Raw genomic sequence first — 23,109 nt, 5'->3', positions numbered from 1 at the left:
GATCCGCGGGGAATCAGCTCACTATGTAGGAATATGATCACTTGGGCCACTCATATTTGCCCTGTAAATTGTGTTCCGTCGCGACAATACATTACATTATTCATTACGGAATCTATAAGTGGACGGCAACTTGCCTTCTCGAATACTGCGCATGATTCTAAGTTCTGTGGCAACGCCATGATTCACGGCCCAATTGTTATGGGACGAAGTAATATCGTGAACGCTCCACTAGTTATTGAATATGTCGTTTGATTGTAAACAAGCAGTGAATTAAATGCGTCCAATGGTAATCGTTAACGGGAGCTGCACCGACATTACAATTTAAAAATACATGTTCGCTTTATATTTATTTATCAACTGAGATAAACCTACTTCGCCATTCAAAATTCTAAGCAGCTCTCCGCTGCTTTGTTTTCGGTGGATTTACTTAAGTTGAATCAAAGTCGTTTCAAGTTAAAAGGTCCCCTCTTTCCATTGCCATAATAGTAATGCGTGTTTGCTGTTTATACGGACCGTGCGCTTGTACGAGGGAGCATCGCTGAACGATTTAGTTATTATACAATATTAATATAATCAACAAATTCCAAAAATATGTTATTCACCATATCTCTGTTTGTTTCACTAACTGGTATAAGCGTATAGATACGACCTGCATATTTTAGTTTTCAAAGACATTGGTATCAATATGTTGGCAAGCTAATGATTCAGTCTTCTAGGGATAGTATGTCTTACCCAAAATCAGGAATAGCTTGGATGCTGGTATTTAGATAATGACTCATATACTTCTCAGTAACGCAACTGAGTCAGAATTATAATGAGGATTGAATATCGTTCCTTATAAATAACAAGTTTTCACTAGTTGGAGATACCATTAATTTACACAGGCTAGAGGGGATGATCTGTTGCGAAAAACTTATTTTATCTACAAGTTTTAAATATTACGTTATATATTACGACCATATTTTATAGCTTTGATTTTATATAATTGTACGACTGGTTAAAAAAAGAAGTTCAAATAAAGTACTGGCCATAACGCGGCCATAAGTAATGATTACTTATTCACTATTTCTATCACGTGTAAATTTAAAGCAATGCAGTAATTTTAGTAACCTAAAGTAGGAACCGCAACTAGAATTTTTTAACTAAACAAACTCCTTTTTGTAATTTTACTCTATTAATAAAACAAAGCGCGTCGTAGCCCGTAAGTCTAACTAATTAAAACGGATTACTCGTAGGAGACTAGCTAACAATGCACCATTATTGTCCTATATTATATTATCCCTAAGCCCAACACGTTCCTCGACACGCTTCAAACTTTGGTAATTATTGGAGCTCTACTTACTTATCTTGAAGCTATCACTTAAGAGACACCAGTAATAAGTTGAGACAGCAGTTATAAATCGAGTTTAAGACGTTACCCTCGGCGGCACATCCCGATGCTTAATGAACATTTCATAAGATCGATAATCTTGTTTGTATTACAAATAATAACTTTGGTATCAATTTGGGATATTTCTCCGTATTGTGTTTAACGTATTAAGTGTTCAATTACAGAGCTAATAGTATAGCTTGTACTAGGTTTCTCAATTTGAGTTGCCGTGTGTATTCATTAAATGGTGAGAATCCCTCCGGGAATCCTGAAAGAGAAATCAATATTACTTGTTAGTATACGTATTATGTAATTCCAAGTAATAATGAAGCTGGAATGTACAGTACCAAACACACGTTTCCTTAAATTTCTATGAAAGTAACGCGCATTTTTTAGAACAAAATGTTGCTGTTGCTGCTTTGGTGTCATACCCATACCGCCATATAGCAGCAACAGTAATTTTGCAGCAGCATTGATATCAATAGAAAATGTTAGTCCATTCTAGTTTTATAACAATTATACAGAGTATAGTTTCAAATTAATCGAGTTGTCTGTTTAATATTTACAATGAAAATAAATAATCAGGGTGGTTCCATAATTTGTGTGGAAGGAAAGTCATGGGTGGAGGTGTACAAACCGGAGGGGGATGAACTAGTTAAACAAGCAGAAATTCTGCACTATCAAAAAAAATATGATATGTATTCAGAAAGGATAACTTTCTAGAATTACATCCAAACCAGTGTGCTTTGTGCAAATATACCTATTTAAATTTAAAAGAGTACGTAACTGTTTGTGTTTTTAACAGAAACAAAAGGAACTAAAGCATAAATTGTTCGCAACGTTCGCCTTTGCGAGTTGGCTCTTTCAGATTTATATTTCTTTTAAAGTTCGATTTTCTTTTTTTCTCAGTACATCTGTAGCGTTCGTTAAAGTTAATAAACTGAGTTTCTGCAAAGATTTAGAAATAGGTTTTGGAGAAAAGCATTGTTTATTGAAAGTAAATAATCATCTGCTCTTCATATCCAATGTGAACATGGACATGTATAAAAGGGGTTACTCGCCCCCTAATAACAAAGTGTTCGCGTCATCAACAAATATACATTTTGGCACATTTCAAATTCCTTCGTCACGTTCGCTATTCGTGAAAATCGTGTATGACAGATGGCCGGCCGAATGCCGATAGAGTGATCTTAGATACAAGACCAACGAGCATTTTATGCTCATAAAGTAAATGTTGCTTGAAGTGTGAATATATTGACTACACATATGTCCATTTTGTTCATTTGTAAAACTTTACCCTCATTCTTTTGAAGAACGGTTACATACTTGCACTCTAGTTCAGTAATATGTGTAGATGTAGGAACTACAAAATTCTATTTAAAGATTTCAATAATTACTTAAATAGTGTTCTTCTTAGTAAACATTTTTTCATATTACATACAATCAGGGTGTCACTAAATGTTTCATTTCGGTGACATTCTATCCTCGGTTTATAAGCACATTGCGCACGCTTAAAATCTTTATCAAAATATTCGTGTAGTTAGAATTTGATGGAATTTGACCTTTTTACGATAATTGTTGATAGTTTATTGGGTCGTATAGATATTTTAAAAGAAATCCTGTCATGTTATACTATAACTACTTAAACAATTTATTTCAACTCGTTGGAAATATGTCATGTCACTAAACGCGTTACTTAAGTTCAGTAAGTAAATCATCACGAGTCTAATTAAACAAAAACACAACATAGATCAGATAATTATTAAACAAGAAACGAGAAATTCGTTTGGCAAGTTTTTAAATGCCATATATGTCGTGATAATTCAAAATTTTAAGTTTCTTGTATTCTGATATCAATGGAAGGGACTCATAAATATGTATAATTTTAATTCACTGTAATTATGTATACAGGCTACAGCAAAACCCTCAGTTTACGTAAAGGACAAAACTGTTCATACGCTTAAAATGTTTTATTGTCTTGTATTGTATCTAATTGTGACATTGAGTCGGCACCGAAATATGTAAACTTACCACCGCTGTCCAATCCTTCACTCGAAAGCAGGAGACATTCCTGAACTAACTAATGCTACGTGATAATGGCCGTAGTGGGTATTGTTTTAGCACTGTTGTCGTGATTCAACCACTTTATGTACGAGTTAGCGAGAACTGTAGACTTTTGCATTGATATAACACTGATGATGCGGTGCGCAGTGACAGATGAGCGGGCGCGAGACGCGCGGCGCGCTGACGCGGACTGCTGGTGTACGTAGGACGGGCGCTATGCGTGCGCGCGCGCCGCCGATCGCCGCCGCCGCGGCCGCCACTCTCGACGTTTGACCTTATTTAATTAGTTCGTTCGTTTTTACTCTTTGAATGTAACACAGCATATTAAAATGTGTAACCGTCTAATTCATTGTTACCATCCACTCGGTAATATTCTCTACTCTTAACTAACTCCACTAATGTTACGATCGCGCGCTAATTGTACTGATGACAACAATGTAATCATAGTGTAGCTGTGTCATTAAAGTATTCCGATGCTTAAGATTGTAAATGTAGATATTCAGTCTTATTCAGTACCTAGAAGTATTAAATTGTTAACGCTCTCAATTTTTCCTCTTGTGTAAACCTTGTATCTGGTAGAAACACAACTCTTGCGCTATTTCTGTTTGGAGTTCACCCACCCCGGCATCGCCGTTGATTTCTGCATCATATAAATAATTTCCCTTCTCAACATTATCTCGCACTAAATTCTTGTAATATATATCGGAATACGTATGGCGTACAAATAAAAATGCAGTCACCGTGCTCTCGTTACCCACTTGGCTCATGTTTGAACATTTTAAATCTTGTAAGTTCGCGTTTCTGTATTGCTCTAATAAAACACGATGGTCTTCAATTACTATCGAAAACAATGTTGGTATTTATTACATGATATTAATAAAGGATAATTCAGGAATATAATATTACCCATTATGTTGTATGTACCCATTATACAAGTTAATAATAGTAGATACTTATTGCTCAGCGGGGGATGTGTTACAATCCAGTTTATCTTGAACAGTCTATGAATACACCAGGGAATATCGCCGGCTATACGCGGGGGTGTAAATCTCATTTTTTTAGGAAAAAATATTTTGTCACAGGCAGGCGTTGCTGGCAACTGCTTTTGAATACAACGTACTATTTACATAAATTTGCATATGCATAGGTACTTAGAATAAAACCAACATAAATATTTCCGGGATTTTCAGGTTTTCAGTATGCGTAGACGGTTTATGTTACTTCAAAATATTACTGATTCCGTCATATTTTGGACATTAAATACAAAAGCTTATGTGGTCGTGAATGATACATTTATCAGAAGAGATTGGGTCCGCTTGTTAAATGTATTAACAAGCGGACCCGACAGACGTCATTCTGTCAAAAGCTATCGGACTATATTTTCCGGGCAATTTTCTCAATTTCTCTCTTCATACTTTCATTTCCCGAAATGTATCTCTATTAATAAGGACTTTTGTACTCCGGTCCGCTGGTAAAATTCCTCGCATTATTACTTATCTACAACAATAAACATGCCTTAATTAAAGTCATCGTCTAAGCTACCAATGAAGGTGCTGTTTTTTAAGTTATGTAAAATAGTAGAAAGTCCTTACTTAATAAAGATAAAGCCCTTATTATGGAGTTCCTTAACCGTTCCTAGCTGAATTTGCTCTAACAAGTCGTTTCTAACACGAAACTTTGGTCTTATTACAGTGCAATGAAAATAATGCTGGGCAAGCTGCCACGGCCATGGATCGTCGACGATGCCAAGGATGATGGGTACACAGCACTGCACCTGGCAGCGCTGAACAACCACGCCGAAGTAGCAGAACTGCTGGTGCGAGGAGGCGCGAGACCAGACCTCCAGAATGCCAACCTGCAAACAGCTCTACACCTCGCCGTCGAACGACAACACACACAAATCGTCCGCTTACTCGTCGCACATGGAGCAAATCTCAATATTTGTGACAAGGTACCCTTTTGTACAACATTTAGGTACAACTACGTATCTGTTTACTTAAACATTGGTACTTTAATCTCTAATACTACTCCCAGGATGGCGACACTCCGCTACACGAGGCACTACGCCACCACACGCTGCAACAGCTACGGCGTCTGCAAGATGCGCGCGATGCCGCGCTACTCACGGGTCTTGCGCACGCGCACGACAAGAAATCCTCCGCTTCCATCGCATGCTTCCTTGCTGCACATGGAGCTGATTTAACTATCAAAAATAAGAAAGGTATGGTAATATACGCCGAGATAGCTATTGTTTACTTTACCATAATTCGTTGGATAATTATTTCTTTATATGACTACATGAAATAGAATAATGCTCTTAAAAACCGGTAAGACTAAAGAATATTTTCTACTTTCAGGTCAGACACCACTAGATCTATGCCCTGATCCGAATCTTTGCAAAACATTGACGACATGTCGCAAAGAAGGAGCCAGTTTGGGTGGCGAGGGCACGCCGGACAGCGAACCGTGCTCATTGACTGCAGCCACTGCCAGCACGTCGGGCGTGACGGCCGCGTCGCCCGCGCCCGCAGACAGCGCCGCCGCCCTCACCTCGCCCACACAGCCTGCGTCCTCTGACCCCACGGCAGACGAGTGCCTCGTTTGCTCCGACGCTAAACGAGATACACTGTTCCGTCCGTGTGGACACATTTGCTGCTGTAGCGTTTGTGCAGCTAGGGTAATGATAAACTTTTTTCACACTTTGCTCATCTTTTCTGTCACAGGCTTCTGTTAGCGGCTTCGCCCACATTACTGAGATACAACAACCTGTGTATGCTTCTATCTATAAATTACACCAATCTATCAAGAATGAATGCGAGCTATTCAGTCAGCTTTTATAATGTCGTATTTCGGCCAGCTTATCGCAATCAGAGTATGAATGTATCGTTTTCCATCCAGGTGAAGAAGTGCCTGACGTGCCGCGCATGCGTGGTGTCCCGGCAGCGCGTGGGTGAGTGCGTGGTGTGCTCGGAGGCGGCGGCGGCCGTGGTGTGCCGGCCGTGCGGGCACGTGTGCGTGTGCAACAACTGCGCGCCCCTCATGCGCAAGTGTGTGGAGTGTCGCACGCCGCTGCAGCCGCCCCCCGCGCCCCCTGCACCCGCCGCGCCCCCGGCCGTGCCGCCGGCTCCGCTTCAGGGACCAGCGCCGCACAAAATTGACTGTAAGTATCTAATGTCACCTGTAACGGCTACAGTAATGATTAATTTCTTTTCTGTATCCAGCCTATCCTTGCCTGCATCTTCTAATCATGCGTTAAATGTTCCACTTCCACAGTGGAGAAGGAGAGTAGCAGTAACCTGGCGCAGGTGCAGGTGAACAAGGGGCAGCCAGTGCCGGCGCAGTCGGCGCCGCACTACATGAACAACGGCTCTCGGTTCGCGGCGGCGCCGGCGCTGGGCGCCAGCAGCGCGCACCCGTCGCTGGCGCCCGCCGCCGCGCCCGCAGCGCCCGCAGCGCCCGCGCCCGCCGCCGCTGATGTACAGAAACTGCAGCAACAGCTCCAGGACATCAAAGAACAGGTGATCAACTATGTATTATCTTATATACGGCTCACATTCGGTAGCTAGATTGTCACATACTTTACCCCGTCCATTTACGTTGACGTTATGTAATAACTTTGGTAATAAATGACTTCTCCTGTTTTCATCGAGTGCATATACACATAGACATTCTGCTTTACTTATTTATTTGAGCTTATAGATGGCATTCTCTGCTTACCATAGGGTCCTTTAGAGAATACTCGTATAACAGTATGTGTAAATAAACATGTCAGGCATTTTTAAAATACAAGAATGTCTACAAAATAAATAACAGTTTTAATAGAAGTATCTTTTGTTCCTGATGACTCATAAACGTGTTTCTGATACGCAGACGATGTGCCCGATCTGCCTGGACCGGCTGAAGAACATGATCTTCCTGTGCGGGCACGGCATGTGCCAGATGTGTGGCGACCGGATCACAGTCTGTCCCATCTGCCGCAAGCAGGTCGAGAAGCGCATCCTGCTCTACTGAGCCACTGGGACACGCGCCCCTACTGAAGCACAATGCTGCCTAAGCTGCTACTATAAGGCTGATATTTGTATAATGGCTTACTTAAGCAACTTATATTTATTAGAATCTTATAAAGTTAAAAGAATATGTATATTATTTTATTATTAAAAAGTTACGGATCGCAAATGACGCAAATGCAGCTTCTCATTATCTCGAAATTCATATACAAGTTCAAATGACTTATAATAATGATTTTAGTAAATTCAACAACTATACTCGAAGATACGATCCTCAACTAGTGTTGTATACAAGTTTGCTAGCGTGTCATACGTCATTATGTTATTCAAGCAGGATATTGTTACGTTATGTTAAGCCATATCTCTGTTATTTTGTATAGTTAATTGAATCGGTTTAATGTTTAGTACTTAATAATCATTTTTAATACAAAATATGAATTTTCCATTCTCATGCATTTATGTCTCCTTTGGAAATAAGTTACAATAATTTGTAATTATGCAATTATTCAATGCATTTTATGTTTGTGATAAGGGTCTTGGTGCAATGTAAAACACATTGCCAGTAAAATAACTCATGTGATCAAATTAAGGAAATAATTTGATGTTAAAATACCTAGAACATGTTACTCGACGAAGCCTGTTCTTTATGAACGCGAGCTGTTTACTAATGTATTGTATTGTTATTGCTAGTGCCTATAGCTACTATTTAATGTTACAAAGGGCTTTTTGTAATCCCGCACGTTATTCAATGATAGAATACTTGCATAACCAATATTAAATACTTTATACCTATGTAATTATTCTTATTAAAATAAATATTACTGTTCGAAAGTACATTTTTATTACAATTTCAATGTGGAACACACAAAACGGAATATAATTGTATTTTAAATAATTTAATAGACGCTACATCACGATCAGCCAGTATAATTCGCCACCAAAGTAGTCTCATCAATTCTATGTTTGGCTTGGTCTGGAAAAGCGGCTGTTTCCATGACTCTGGCTTCTTCGGGCAAAGAGATGCGGTCGCGGACTAAACTTTTCGTTAAATCGCAGATTCTAAAGGACAAGTGTAGGTCCTGCGCCAGGTCACTCACGTCGCAGCGGCGGCAGTCCTTGTAGTACGCGTCCGACAGACCTTTCAGGTCGGGGGACGTCGCGCAGTACAGAGGCGTACTGGCCGCTTGGCTCTGTACACGTGCAATGTTTTATTACAATAAAGAACTTATTTATTGACCTACTACAATGACTACACAATCTCAAGAAAGAAATAGAAATACGTATTTAAACTAAAATATTAATATTTATCTATACTATCTAAAGGACTAGGCACACTTACAATAGACTTGGAGAAAGGCCTCATGGTTGTATAGAGCAGCTCGTACGGCCACCAGTTCCGACACAGCCTCGTCTTCACGAACGTGCCGGGGTGTGCACAGAACACCGACTTGCCTGTGTTCAGCCACCGGTAACTCAAGTAGTGCATGAAGTAAATGGCACACAGCTTTGAAATGTTGTAGGCTCTAATGGACGTGTATTGACTTTTGGGCAGCGACACCATAGCTTCTGTGGGCGTTAGCTGATTATTGAAATCCCAACTTACATGTCTGAAAAAGTTGAAGAGAAGTAAAGTTTTGGAAAAGCCAATGGATAATATGGGGGCTTGCTCTTCAATCCAATTTCGATCGATAGACATTAGTATTGTAAAATTTCGTACTCTTGAGTTGCTACTCTGGCGCCCATAGTTTTAAGAGTCCCTGATCCCTCAACACGATCAAGAAACATTTAAAAGAAACTTCATTGAAAAAGAAGCCCTTTTTCTTGTTATTAACAACTCTATAAATATGTAAAGAAAATAATGATTACATGTTGAGATAGGTGGCGCTGACGATAGTGTCGGTGGAGACGTCATGATTTTTATTTTGTCAAAGAATTTAATTTAATTTATTTTGTTATATTAAACTAATTAGTGGAATACGAGCGACAATATAACTTTAAATGTCGTTTTATAAGACAATTATTCTATTTTTATGGAATTTACGGCAAATTAAACCATACGTTGCTCTGTAAATCAAAAGTTTTTTATTTTAGTATTTTACAATGAATAATCACAACATAACATTACTGTATTGGAAAAACTTTACCTGTAAACCAAAAGTAAACATTTAAAGTTATATTGTCGCTCTTATTCCACTAATTAGTTTAATATAACAAAATAAATTCAATTCAATTCTTTGACAAAATAAAAATCATGACGTCTCCACCGACACTATCGTCAGCGCCACCTATCGTCTCAACATGTAACCATTATTTTCTTTACAAAGTACCTGTGTGATTCTGAAGAAACGATCACGACGCGAGCGTCAGGAGCAAGAATCTTTTCAATATTCATTAGCAAAACATATTGACTCAGATAATTAACTTGGAATGTTGTTTCTAACGCGTCTTCCGTAAGAGTCCATGGTAATCCAAATACAGCTGCATTTAAAATTAGGATATCAATTTTTCTAAAAAAAGAAAAAGAAAATAATACAATTAAGCACAAAGTCCTTTTCTTGGAGACCTCTGTTACTATTTTCGGCTGCAACAATTGTATTTATTTTTTATATGTAGCTTTAGGAAGCTGGACTGGAGGACCGTAGATAGGATCTAAGGTTTAGATATCTGATTTATTCTTAGAACATAGAGTTATCATAGTATGCGCAATCTATTAAAATGTTCAAAATTCATCTTACGGTTGATCTTTCAAAATCTCGTCAGAGCACTTTTTTACTGATCTCAAAGACGCAAGATTAACTTCATAAAGTTTAAGGCGCTGGCTATTGCCGCAGACGTTTTTGGCGACCATATTGGCCGCGTAGGGATTGCGACAAGCCATGAGCACCGTACAGTCTCGAGAACTGAGACTCTTCGTCATCTCCAACCCGATGCCACTGTTGGCTCCCGTAATCAAACATGTTTTGTTTGACAAATCAATATCTTTAATAACCTGAAAAAATTGCGATTTAATTTAATGACTAAATAGGCTCGATTGCCAATAGGTGGAGTAACAAGCCACAAGCTGCTGCTAAAGCAAACCAATATAAGTCGTATAGATACAATATTTAATCCATGTTGGGTATTTAAATACCTAAGTATCTAAACTAGGTACTATAGAAATGTGCGACTTCTTATCCAGTTCTTGCAATTCTATGACTGCTGGCCGTACATAGACGTAGTGCGACTCCAGCTCCATCAACATACTTACGTGACATCTTCGGTTATCAGAATTAAAAAATATTACCTACTCCAAATGGAAGATAACTGCTAGCTAACTATCCCGGTAAGTAGCTGTAATTTCCTCAATTACTTGTGAAAGCTTATGTGTTAGTTTTTGTTAGGTACCTAAATGTCTCTTGTACATATTATGTACCTACATGGTATTTACCTACTCAAGCTGACAAAGTATAGAATTTAAACTTGCCTCATCAGCCGTTGGTCCATGGAACCCAAAGAAGTCGAGCCCCTTCCCTAGGGCCGCCAAGTAATTGTCAAGGGAGGGTGTCTTTTTCGCAGTTGTATTTACGAAATGTTTGCCGACACGATTTATCAGAATAGGAACTCTGCACATATTAGGAACATGGCATTTTTTATACAGTAGGTACTGGTAGGTACCTACAGATAATTTGAAAATTAGGGAGACTACATTTATGATGATGACAATGAGCGCCTTCACGCTAGCATTAGTTCAACATTCAATTGACTCCAGAGGAAACTGCGTTGCGCATACGCAATAAAAAAATATATTAAAATACGACTCACCGCCGAAAATAAGACCGTAACATGGTTTCAAAATAACTTAGAATTCTCTGTAATATTTAGTTAATTTAATTTTAGCTTAAAAGGAATAATATAACAATTCTCGCATTTACTTTTACTCTTTTAGTAAAATGTCAGAAAATGTTATTTGTTTTAAATAGTTACTTTTTTTAGTTTTCATAGGTTTAAAACAGTAAAGAGATCGTATCCTCATTCAAATAAAAAGTTTCACATAGGCATCACATAACCGATAAAAGGGCCATCACACGCTGCACACACATCATATTTAGTATTAGTCCTGAACCAGCAGGTTCCGAACTAATAAATATTACCAATGGGCACAACGCACACTGGGTCGAAAGGTAGGTACTACCTACCTACATATACAGGGTGTCCCTGAAGTCGACGTCCAACAGGCACCCGATGATCGGCAAGGTTCCAAATGTTATCAGAAAAATATAAAAAAATTCTAAGTCCTACAGTTTTTAAATTACAGTGACTTATGTGTTATCCACGAAAAAGTACACCCTGTGCCAGTTTTTTGACTCTTGTTGCTACAAATCTTTATTTTTTCGTCTGCAGTCTTCCTTACATTATCCTGAATAGTGCTCCAGTAATATGGAATCATAAATTCTAAGCCAACTGCTTTAGATTGGAAAACATTGTTAGTTTTAGAGGAACCAAATACTCTGAATAAAATTTTCACCTTACTTTAAGTGACTGTACTGAATAAATTATGTATGGTGCTAGTAGTGGCAAATTTCACCAAAGTTGGCGCATTTAATAAGGATTATAAAATGGTATAGCACTTTGCAAATTATTTCTTAAATTCGACACAAAAAAAGTTTTTTCAACGAAACTCCGTTTCGATGAATTTATTTGAACTTACTAATATTTCTTCTAGTGTACTCAAATCATACTTTACAACCTCGTATGCACTAGACAGCACTTTGCACGCTATTTGTTATCATCATGTTGAATATCAGCGAGGATCTCTTGTCAAACAACATTGTCTGTTTACCCGTGATTTCGCTTGCAGCTTTCGTCGGCAATATTACTAGACTTACTAGAGGAACTGATGTTGTGTATCATTTTTCACTAAATAATATTGAATGATTGCAATATGATGTTTGAATACTTCATAGTGCATCAAACACATTATCAAATGTGTGTAAAATCAAAAGGAACGGACGCGGCAGCGTCATGTATACAGCATATCGACGCGGTAGTGGTATGGTGTACATGAGCCCTTACGCACAATTACTCGTCATATCCCCATCAAAAAAAAAAAAGAAATGGTTGAATCCTCCGATTAAGTTACGTGTTGATGCCTTGTGATCAAATGCGGGATGAAGTATCAAATATTCTTTAGTTTGTCGAGAAAGAGTTATTTGCACCGTTACAAGGAATTGCAGGTAAAGCAAAAAATAATTTAAAAAATAAATAATCAACACGGCGCAAAAAAGCCAGTGCTCAGCTAAAATGCCGAAGCCCGAGTACGATGGCTCGAGATGCACAACACCAGTTCGTCTAGCGATAATATTGCCGACGAATGCTGCAAGCGAAATCACGGGTAAACAGACAATGTTGTTTGACAAGAGATCCTCGCTGATTTTCAACATGATGATAACAAATAGCGTGCAAAGTGCTGTCTAGTGCATACGAGGTTATAACGTATGATTTGAGTACACTAGAAGAGTTCGAATAAATTCATCGAAACGGAGTTTCGTTGAAAAATTTTTTTGTGTCGAATTTAAGAAATAATTTGCAAAGTGCTATACCATTTTATAATCCTTATTAAATGCGCCAACTTTGGTGAAATTTGCCACTACTAGCGCCATACATAATTTATTCAATACAGTCACTTAAAGTAAGGTGAAAATTTTATTCAGAGTATTTGGTTCCTCTAAAACTAACAATGTTTTCCAATCTAAAGCAGTTGGCTTAGAATTTATGATTCCATATTACTGGAGCACTATTCAGGATAATGTAAGGAAGACTGCAGACGAAAAAATTAAGATTTGTAGCAACAAGAGTCAAAAGACTGGCACAGGGTGTACTTTTTCGTGGATAACACATAAGTCACTGTAATTTAAAAACTGTAGGACTTAGAATTTTTTTTATATTTTTCTGATAACAGTTGGAACCTTGCTGATCATCTAGCGCCCGTTGGACGTCGATTTCAGGGACACCCTGTATGTATAGATTTACATATATTTTATTTACCTACTAGGTACTAAAATAAATCAGAAGGCGATAGGAAGCGTCAGACTCTTACTGACTACCTACTACAAACCACCAGATTCCTACTGCTACTTCAATTCCTCGGCAACCCACTAGACTAGCCTTCCTCAGCTCCGGATACAATGTCACCCTAAAATCGCTATACTTTGGTGGATAGGTATTTTAGGAAGTAACTTTTTCGTCTTTTATTTGGAATCTGTGGTTGTCTTCTATCAATGTGACTGTAATAGACAACAGTAGTTGACAGCTAATGAAGTTGAGGTTGAGCTGTCAAAGTCAAAGAAAAAAACATCAAACAAACGAAGAGTGAGGCTTGGCGTGTTTACGTATTTTCTGTAAAAATGGATAAACATAAGAGACGTTATTCCTCAAGTTCAGATAGTGCTGAAGAGCACCGTTTAAAAGACATTAAAGAACGTGATGAATTTGCAAAGAGGTTAAAAAAACGTGATGAAGAAAAAGTCAAGAAAGTCGCAGAGTCTTCCAGCAAGAGATCGTATGAAGAAGCAGCTAAGCGCCTCAAGTTAGAAGCTGAAGATAGAGAAAAGATATTGCCCAAGTTACGTATTCACTCTCGTCGCAAGTACTTGGAAAAGAGGAAAGATGACAAGGTGATTGAGTTGGAAGCAGACATCGCTGACGATGAGTATCTGTTTGACGAAAGCAGGTTAGTTCATACTTTGTTATATTTAACATCATTACTTAAAAAACTGGTCCAGAATTATATATTATACAATTACGATAAACATTTTGAAGATAATTGATTTTAACACTTTTATTTTACTTACAGCCTAACTCAACGGGAAAGATTGGAGAGGGAACACAAGAAAACAATATTAAAATTAGCTAAAGAACATGAAAAGGCCAGGGAGTTGGAGAATGTGCAGAGGTATCACATGCCACAAGATTTGGGAAAAGATGCAAAAGGTATTGAGATTATTTTTAGATTTTATTTAATGTCTGGAGTCATTTTTTCTTTTTTTATATTCTATTAGTATTATTTATGCATTTATTTTATGTTCCCAGGTGAATATGTTGAAGTTGATGAAAGAGAAAAAGTGCCACATTCTGAACAACAGAAGTGGGAACAAGAACAAATCAAATCAGCCTTCTTTAAATTTGGGGCCAAAGATGCCAAAGCTCAGGATGAGTATGAGTTGTTATTGGATGAACAGATTGATTTTATTCAAGCTCTTCAGTTGGAAGGCAATAAAGAAAAGAAAGAAACTGAAGAAAAATCTGAATATCAAAAAATAAGAATGACTATTGAAGAAACTAAGAAATCTCTGCCAGTTTACCCCTTCAGGGATTCTTTAATTGAGGCCATTAAAACTTACCAAATACTAATAGTAGAAGGTGAGACAGGATCTGGCAAAACTACACAAATACCTCAGTACCTTCATGAAGCAGGTTTTACTGAAGATGGCAAGAAAATTGGTTGTACCCAACCAAGAAGAGTAGCAGCCATGTCAGTATCAGCCCGAGTGGCTCAAGAAATGAATGTCAAACTCGGAAATGAAGTTGGCTACAGCATCAGATTTGAAGACTGCACATCTGACAGAACTGTCATCAAATATATGACTGACGGTACTCTACATAGGGAGTTCCTTTCTGAACCAGACTTGGCCTCTTACAGTGTAATGATCATTGATGAAGCTCATGAACGGACATTGCACACTGACATTTTATTTGGACTTGTCAAAGATATTACTAGGTTTAGGCCAGATTTAAAATTACTTATTTCAAGTGCTACCTTGGATGCAGAAAAATTCTCAAGTTTCTTTGATGATGCTCCTATCTTCAGAATACCTGGAAGAAGATTTCCAGTAGACATCTATTACACAAAAGCTCCGGAAGCTGATTATGTGGATGCCTGTGTTGTGTCTGTGTTACAGATACATGCCACACAGCCACTGGGGGACATATTAGTCTTCTTAACAGGTCAAGAAGAAATTGAAACTTGTTTTGAAATGTTACAAGAAAGAACAAAAAGAATTGGCAAAAAATTGAGAGAACTTATTATTCTACCAGTATATGCCAACTTACCAAGTGATATGCAGGCTAAAATATTTGAACCTACTCCAGAGGGTGCTCGCAAAGTAGTACTAGCTACAAACATAGCAGAAACTTCTTTGACTATTGACAATATTATTTATGTAATTGACCCTGGATTTGCTAAACAGAATAATTTTAACTCAAAAACAGGCATGGAAAGTTTAATGGTGGTACCAATTTCTAAAGCCTCTGCAAACCAGAGAGCAGGTAGAGCTGGCAGAGTAGCACCAGGAAAATGCTTCCGCTTATACACAGCATGGGCATACAAATATGAACTTGAAGACAATACAATTCCAGAAATACAGAGAATTAATCTTGGCAATGCAGTTCTCACTCTTAAAGCTTTGGGGATTAATGATCTGATCCACTTTGATTTCTTAGATCCACCACCACATGAAACATTAGTATTAGCCTTAGAACAGCTGTATGCATTAGGAGCTCTCAATCATCATGGTGAATTAACTAAAGCTGGTAGAAGAATGGCTGAATTCCCAACAGACCCTATGCTGGCTAAAATGTTACTGGCCAGTGAAAAGTAAGTTATTCTAATCTACCAATTAAAATCTAACTTTTTTTTTAATATCACTATTAAATTCCATTTCTTTCTTGAAATATTATATGATTGAAATAGTATAACTCTTTGAAATAATTTGGATGTTTATACCATTAGAATATAAAAATAACTATGTCATTGTTGTTTGCAGATACAAGTGTTCAGAAGAGATAGTGACTATTGCTGCCATGTTGTCAGTAAATAGCTCAGTATTCTATAGACCCAAAGACAAGATTATACATGCAGATACTGCGAGGAAGAATTTCTTCCATCCACATGGAGATCATTTGACACTAATGAATGTATATAACCAATGGCTTGGTTCTGAATATTCAGTGCAATGGTGCTATGAGAATTTTATTCAGTACAGATCAATGAAGAGAGCACGGGATGTGCGAGAACAACTGGCAGGCCTTATGGATAGGGTTGAAATTGAAATGGTATCAAGTATTAGTGACGACACTAACATTCGTAAAGCAATAACTGCTGGATATTTCTACCATATAGCAAAGTTTTCAAAAGGAGGCCATTACAAGACAGTGAAGCATAACCAGGTGAGTCTCTAGTCCCTGTTACTACTAAACACTCAATAAATATAAACCTTCTCATTAAAAACATGATTAAAATGTACTTTTCCTGTTTTTCAGACTGTTATGATTCACCCCAACAGTGCACTGTTTGAAGAACTACCTCGATGGGTTATATACCATGAACTAGTATTTACCTCGAAAGAATTTATGAGACAGGTAACAGAGATAGAAAGTAAATGGCTTCTGGAAGTTGCTCCCCATTATTACAAAGCTAAAGAACTAGAAGATTCAACAAATAAAAAGATGCCTAAAACTGTTGGTAAATCTGCAAATACCTAGTCAATAAAAGAATTTAAACATTTCAACAATATTTTATTTCTAAAAATCCTACAACAAATAAATTATGAATTAAAGCAGTATAGTATCTAGTATAGCAGTAGTAGTAACTGACAAGACTTTAAATACACTAAAATTAAGTACTTTTTGTAATATGTATTTCAGCTTTGCTACTTTTTTCTATATGTATCTAAAGGAAGCTATTATTACTACTACAAGTGATTATTGAAATAGAGTACAGTTACACAGATCCAGAGAAAAAAGAATTGCACAATAAATATATTCACTCTCCCCCTCCTCTTTACTTGTAACCTATATCTACAATAGATAAAATATACTTTGAGAGAATCTACAGCTGACATCACAGACATTTTCAAGACTCTTATCAGTCATCTAACCTTTCATTATTCATCATTGCAATGGTCAAATAAATATTTTTATGTAATCATAACTACAAAGAGTTAGAAATCTGTGCATCTCCCCTTCCTTTCCCAATCTCCATAGCGAGTAGGTTCAGGTCCTCTAGGCCCACCTACTTCTCCAGTATGAGGATTGATGTCATTGGGCCATGGAGGTAAGGCATTTTCCTCCTTTTGAGATGGATGCATTGTAGGTTGCTCTCCAAGATCATCAATTGGAGTAGTTTCTCTCAACTTCTTTCGGAATTCTTCCAACCTCTTAGATTGAGGCCTTTTTGCCTCATCTCTGGCTTTTTCGGTTTGTTCTGCTACCTCAGGTGTAGTGGGATTATGTGAATACTTACATATCATCAATCTTAAACTAGATAAATCTGTAAAAGACAAAATTTTCATATATCTTATATATAAAATTCTCGTGTCACAAAGTTAGTCTCCAAACTCCTCCGAAACGGCTCGACCGATTCCTCTGAAATTTGGTAAGCATATTGAGTAGGTCTGAGAATCGGCTAACATCTATTTTTCACACCCCTAAATAATAAGGGTGGTCCACCCCTCAAATTTTTTTTTTCATTTTTTCTACAAATTTTTTTTTATTTATTTTTTTATGATACGATATTCAAAAATACATACAACTCTAAGTTTTTGCCCTTCTATCACCAACCCCTATTTTTTATTAATCATTTTAGTAATTTAATCTTCTTTATATATAAAAATGAATCGCTAAAATCGTTGGTAAGCGCATAACTCGAGAACGCGTGGACCAATTTGGCCAATTCTTTTTTTGTAATATTCGTCGAAGTTCAAGGATGGTTTTTACGGCGAGAAAAAATTAAATACTTGACGGAAAAGCCCTAAAAACAGCCCTTTTCTTTATCCCATACAAACGTTTTCTTCTTATATATAAAAATGAATCGCTAAAATCGTTGGTAAGCGCATAACTCGAGAACGCGTGGACCAATTTGGCCAATTCTTTTTTTGTAATATTCGTCGAAGTTCAAGGATGGTTTTTACGGCGAGAAAAAATTAAATACTTGACGGAAAAGCCCTAAAAACAGCCCTTTTCTTTATCCCATACAAACGTTTTCTAACTAATACGTAGAGTCAATTTGAGCTTTATTTCTATTGGATAAAGTTCATATTGGATAAATGTTATTGGACACTGAAAAACAAAAGCACAGAATCCCTACTAATATTATAAATGCGAAAGTAACTCTGTCTGTCTGTAATTACGCTTTCACGCCTAAACCAGTGAACCGATTTTGATGAAATTTGGTACTGAGATAGAATAGACCTTACTTGATACTTTTTATTGCAAAAAATAGCGGAGAATGGGTAAAAATAGGGGATAAATGGTCATATGGAAATTCGTCATTTTAAAAGCTGTAACAGTAAAACTTTGTATTTAGATACTTAATGAGGAACGAAAGAACATGGACTACTTTTTATTGCGAAAAAATAGCGGAGAATGGGTAAAAAGAGGGGATAACTGTTCATATGTAAATTCGTCATTTTAAAAGCTGTAAAAGTGAAACTTTGTATTTAGACACTTAAGAAAGAACATAGGCTACTTTTTATTGCAAAAAAATATTGGAGAGTGGGTAAAAATAGGGGATGAATGGTCATATGAAAATTCGTCATTTTTTTTCGTGGTCTCTATGGAATACATATCTTTAAAAATGCTAACAGTAACATATTCTCAAGTAATTCACATTGTACATGACATACCATTAACACAACCACGCGGACGAAGTCGCGGGCAAAAGCTAGATTCAATTAATTTTCATTTGTACATGTCAAATATTTGTTGTTTCTAAATTCAAATTCTGTAAATAATGATTGACATTTATGCATAAACTATGAAAAGGGTAAATAAACAATTGTCTGTAATTTTTTGAATCTATTGAAAATGTTGAAAAGTGCATTAGGCATTAAAAGAAATTCCTGAAATATTTATGCGTGCGTTCAGAAATAATGACAAATTATCAACAGTTACGCGTGTGTTCAGAAATTTATTTTGTGTAAATTAAAGTTTCTTTTCACGTTTTCGAACAAACGATGCTCTTTCAATATAGTCTATTGGTGTGAATGACATTGACATTCGTATTGCGCGTTTTTTAAAATATGCAAAATTAAATGTATATTTTTCAATATTTCCGAGAGATTATCTTAATATTTTTTCGAGTGTTAAAGACTAAGAAGATTCTTATTTGCTAATAAGTGTTTGTTAATCAAGGTAAGTTCACATCTTCATATTGATTTTTAGTAACTTTTGGTGACTACACAATACTACAATTTGGTATACATGGTTATGCAGAAAATGTATGAGAGCTTTTTATTTTCAGTTGGAATTTCGTTTTTAACAATGCTACCAACTAGACGTACAAGCTTAGGCCGCAGAACTCGAAATACGGCAAGTCAAAGAAATATAAGAGCAAATCAAACTGATGAGCAACGCGAAACTCGAAATGAACTTGAACTGAATAGATATCAAGATAGAAATGTTGTGTTTAATCCCCACAAAGCTGCATTCAGTCATAATGTGGCAATTGATTACAGTTCAGAGCAAATTGTTGCTATTGGGCTAATGAACATTGTGTGTCCACATTGGGATTGAAATTGAAAAATGAAGCCTCTGGATTGTGTTGCGCCAGCGGCCAAGTCAAATTGACGCCATTGGTACCGCCACCAGAGCCACTACATTCTTTGGTTAATTTTTTTACTCATATCCAGCATTACAATAATTGCTTTCATATGACATCATTTGGGGCAACAAAAGTTATACGAGTCAATTTTATGCCTACTTTTAATAAGTAAGTATAATGGCAAACGTTTTATTTTAGTTTCAAAACCATGTAGCTGGTGCAAAATATGTCGAGTCAGTGATGTGTTTATTTTGTAAACAATAAATCAAATACATAATAATAGTCTATAATCCGAAGACCTAATCAGCAACATTTTATAACATGTTGTATTTTGTAGTGGCATGAGCAAGATGTTCTTGGTAAAGCCTACTACTTAAAGCTGCCGTGGAAGGTTGTTTAATGTCGAGGTTAAAAGTAGTTTTAATTTGAAATGATGTAAAGTATTGTGGCAGTATTTTGCGAGCCACATGGTGGTACAATTTGCTATACAATTACCTGTATACATATTTATATTCTTGCAGATTCAGGGATTCAAATATATCATCAAACAGGTTCCTTATTGCCAGTGCCTGTTGAAGACTGTACATTTTTGCAAATATATTTTATGGACAATTCAGCAAGAGAAGTCGATCAGCGTTGCGCACACAACAACTCAGTAAAAAGATCCATTGTGATGAACAACTTCAAACATTTTTCCATCAACACAATGAATTAGTTGCATTATTCACAAATGCATTAGACCGCATGCCATCAGATAATCACGAAATTGTCATCAGAGCCGATAAGGCGCCTGCAGGATAAAATGCTGGACATTTAAATGTGCCAACAATTGATAAAGAGCGCGGCTCAATGTTTACGATTTGTAAAAATATTAGTGAAATTATTGAATCCTATGGAATAATCACTATTATGAAAATATATTTTGTTTTTTTTTTAATTAGTAAAGTCCTTTTCAGGTATAGTGAGATCAGGAAATTATGGATTCATTTTTATATGGAGGATATTATAGATTCCAGTTCAAATTGAATAGGGACTCATACATAGCTCAGCTATACAAAATAAAGTAGAGCATCATTGCTACGCGAAAGCGGTACGAAGTTCGCTGGGTCAGCTAGTATATATATATAAATAAATAGTATGTTGTAATACCGTAAAATAGGGTGAATAGATACAGAAAAGGTGTAAATAGAATATATTAGAACATTTTCCCAATATTTAATAACCCATCGAATTCTATCCACGTCGTTTTACAGTAGGCAATAAAAAATGGGTAAATAGTTATACCTATAAATTGTAGTTATACATTAAACAAACAGTAGTTCGTAAACAACAATAAATTAGGTAATTTCATAACAACCACACTTTATAGCTTAACGAAAATTAGTAAAACAAAAGAGTGACATTATACCTGAACGAATTTGTGTGTACTCACTTTTAGGGATAATTTTCTGTAAATTATATATACGAAACATTGTACAAAATTAAAAGTCGAAGTCGAAAGAAATTATACTTCAGAAAAAATAATTACAAGAAAAATACGAATTACGAATTACTTTTTCAGTAACAAGTCACAAATGATAACTTGACTCTGACAGTACAGTGTCAGTGTGACAGTACGATAAGTCAAGTCTGTCAATTGTCAACTGTCATGTATATTGTTACGTCGTACCAATCACAACAAAAAACTACTGTGAAAGTTGGAAGGCTGACTGCAACTAGCTAATGAGGTTAAAAACTGAAGTGTAACTGGAAAATTAAATGCTAATGCTTACAAATTATATAAGGAAGACAAAGCCCTTGACGCAATTTGTACTGCACACCTTAAAAATGGCAAAAAGTTCATTTGAATATGTTAAGAAATTTGAATTAGATGATACTCTTTTGCCCAATAGTTGGATAGTGGTAAGACTAGATGGCAAGTGCTTTCATAAATTTTCAGACGACCATAAGTTTTCTAAGCCTAATGATTTGAGAGCGTTAAAATTAATGAATTATGCCGCTTTTAATGTACTTCGCGAGTTCAATGACTTATTAATGGCTTTTGGGCAAAGTGATGAGTATTCCTTTATTTTCAAAAAAAGTACTACATTATACAAAAGACGTGCAGCCAAATTACTTACAACAATTAACAGCAAATTTTCTTCGTCGTACGTATTTTATTGGAGTAAATTTTTTGGCGATGTCCCTCTGAAATACCCGCCAACATTTGACGGGCGTGTAGTACTATATCCAAATGATGAAAATTTAATAGATTACATGAAATGGAGACAAGCAGATGTCCATATAAACAATTTATACAATACTACATTCTGGACATTAGTTTTAAAAGGAAACCTAACTCCAGCACAGGTGAGTGCTCGACTTTTATGTTTAAAAAGTTATTCCTACTACAATAACTAAAAGTAACCGCTGTGACTGCACTGTTGGCACATTTACTGAGCGTACAGCCGCTTTCTGGTGTAATGATTATCTTACATTATGTGTTAATAATTGCATTCATAACACAAAAAAAAATCTTAATAGGGTAAAAGAGCACTGAGAAGAAATATTACATTATTAATTATTGATCATTTACATTTCAGGCTGAAAAACGTTTATGCGGGACAGTCTCTGCTGATAAAAATGAAATTTTATTTCAAGAATTTCAAATTAATTATAACAATGAACCGGAAATATTCAAAAGGGGAACACTGTTAGTAAGGAAGACCATTCCAAATAATAACTTAGATAAACAGAACAATGTTATAGTGGACACACATGATGATATGCTGAAAGACAGATTTTGGACTGAACATAAAAGTTTATTATTAAATAAGTGTAAAGAAACATTTTTGTATAATGGACCTATCACTGATATAATTACAGAGCAAATAAATTTTATTAAAGAATAATGTTGAATCAAAAAATAAATGAAATATTTTATTTTTATAAGTTTATTTTTAATTTAAACCTCATTCCCAATCAGAAATTTCTCATAACAAGAATTGGTAAAGAATGCATACTACATCACAATTTCATCAATGTTTAAAGCTGTAATAAAAATATAATATATAAATATATGCTTGCTCTGAAATCATTCTTGTAATCATAAT

General features: G+C 36.2%; 5 protein-coding genes across 8 annotated transcripts in view; 3 read left to right on the top strand and 2 right to left on the bottom strand.

The window, feature by feature from the left end:
- Positions 1–8,271, top strand: part of LOC118273528 (E3 ubiquitin-protein ligase mib1) — a 128,237-nt gene extending 119,966 nt beyond the window's left edge. For both annotated transcript variants that reach the window (XM_050693622.1, XM_050693619.1), the window contains exons 12-17: positions 5,126–5,384; positions 5,468–5,654; positions 5,791–6,110; positions 6,332–6,593; positions 6,707–6,951; positions 7,304–8,271. In XM_050693622.1, coding sequence (XP_050549579.1) covers positions 5,126–5,384; positions 5,468–5,654; positions 5,791–6,110; positions 6,332–6,593; positions 6,707–6,951; positions 7,304–7,444 — 1,414 coding nt within the window. In that variant the 3' untranslated portion in view covers positions 7,445–8,271. The remainder of the gene's footprint in view (positions 1–5,125; positions 5,385–5,467; positions 5,655–5,790; positions 6,111–6,331; positions 6,594–6,706; positions 6,952–7,303) is intronic.
- On the bottom strand, positions 8,259–11,410 carry LOC126910682 (WW domain-containing oxidoreductase-like). Of its 2 annotated transcripts, XM_050693633.1 has the most exons (6): positions 11,242–11,410; positions 10,904–11,042; positions 10,176–10,429; positions 9,768–9,947; positions 8,780–9,047; positions 8,259–8,630 (listed from the first exon to the last, which is right to left on the bottom strand). In XM_050693633.1, exons 1-6 carry the CDS (start codon positions 11,262–11,264, stop codon positions 8,358–8,360), a joined length of 1,137 nt encoding a protein of 378 aa, XP_050549590.1. In that variant the 5' UTR covers positions 11,265–11,410; the 3' UTR covers positions 8,259–8,357. The 2 variants fall into 2 exon arrangements, with proteins under 2 accessions (XP_050549590.1, XP_050549597.1); XM_050693640.1 differs by lacking the exon at positions 9,768–9,947.
- Positions 11,411–13,737: 2,327 nt separating this feature from the next.
- LOC118273201 (pre-mRNA-splicing factor ATP-dependent RNA helicase DHX16) lies at positions 13,738–16,988 on the top strand. Its single transcript, XM_050693626.1, has 5 exons — positions 13,738–14,149; positions 14,273–14,409; positions 14,509–16,072; positions 16,242–16,644; positions 16,738–16,988. The coding sequence occupies exons 1-5, from the start codon at positions 13,824–13,826 to the stop codon at positions 16,957–16,959; spliced, it is 2,652 nt and encodes an 883-aa protein (XP_050549583.1). The 5' UTR covers positions 13,738–13,823; the 3' UTR covers positions 16,960–16,988.
- LOC118273202 (succinate dehydrogenase assembly factor 4, mitochondrial-like) lies at positions 16,972–21,628 on the bottom strand. Of its 2 annotated transcripts, none has more exons than XM_035590038.2 (2): positions 21,426–21,628; positions 16,972–17,746 (listed from the first exon to the last, which is right to left on the bottom strand). In XM_035590038.2, the coding sequence occupies exons 1-2, from the start codon at positions 21,487–21,489 to the stop codon at positions 17,418–17,420; spliced, it is 393 nt and encodes a 130-aa protein (XP_035445931.1). In that variant the 5' UTR covers positions 21,490–21,628; the 3' UTR covers positions 16,972–17,417. The 2 variants fall into 2 exon arrangements, with proteins under 2 accessions (XP_035445931.1, XP_035445932.1); XM_035590039.2 differs by having other exon boundaries at positions 21,450–21,621.
- Positions 21,629–21,681: 53 nt separating this feature from the next.
- Positions 21,682–22,948, top strand: LOC118273200 (probable tRNA(His) guanylyltransferase). Its single transcript, XM_035590035.2, has 2 exons — positions 21,682–22,366; positions 22,600–22,948. Exons 1-2 carry the CDS (start codon positions 21,776–21,778, stop codon positions 22,906–22,908), a joined length of 900 nt encoding a protein of 299 aa, XP_035445928.2. The 5' UTR covers positions 21,682–21,775; the 3' UTR covers positions 22,909–22,948.
- The last annotated feature ends 161 nt before the right edge of the window (positions 22,949–23,109 follow it).

This window comes from Spodoptera frugiperda, chromosome 1 (genome assembly GCF_023101765.2).
Source record: "Spodoptera frugiperda isolate SF20-4 chromosome 1, AGI-APGP_CSIRO_Sfru_2.0, whole genome shotgun sequence".
NCBI classification, from domain to species: Eukaryota; Metazoa; Arthropoda; class Insecta; order Lepidoptera; family Noctuidae; genus Spodoptera; species Spodoptera frugiperda.
This window is presented reverse-complemented; position numbering and strand designations above follow the sequence as displayed.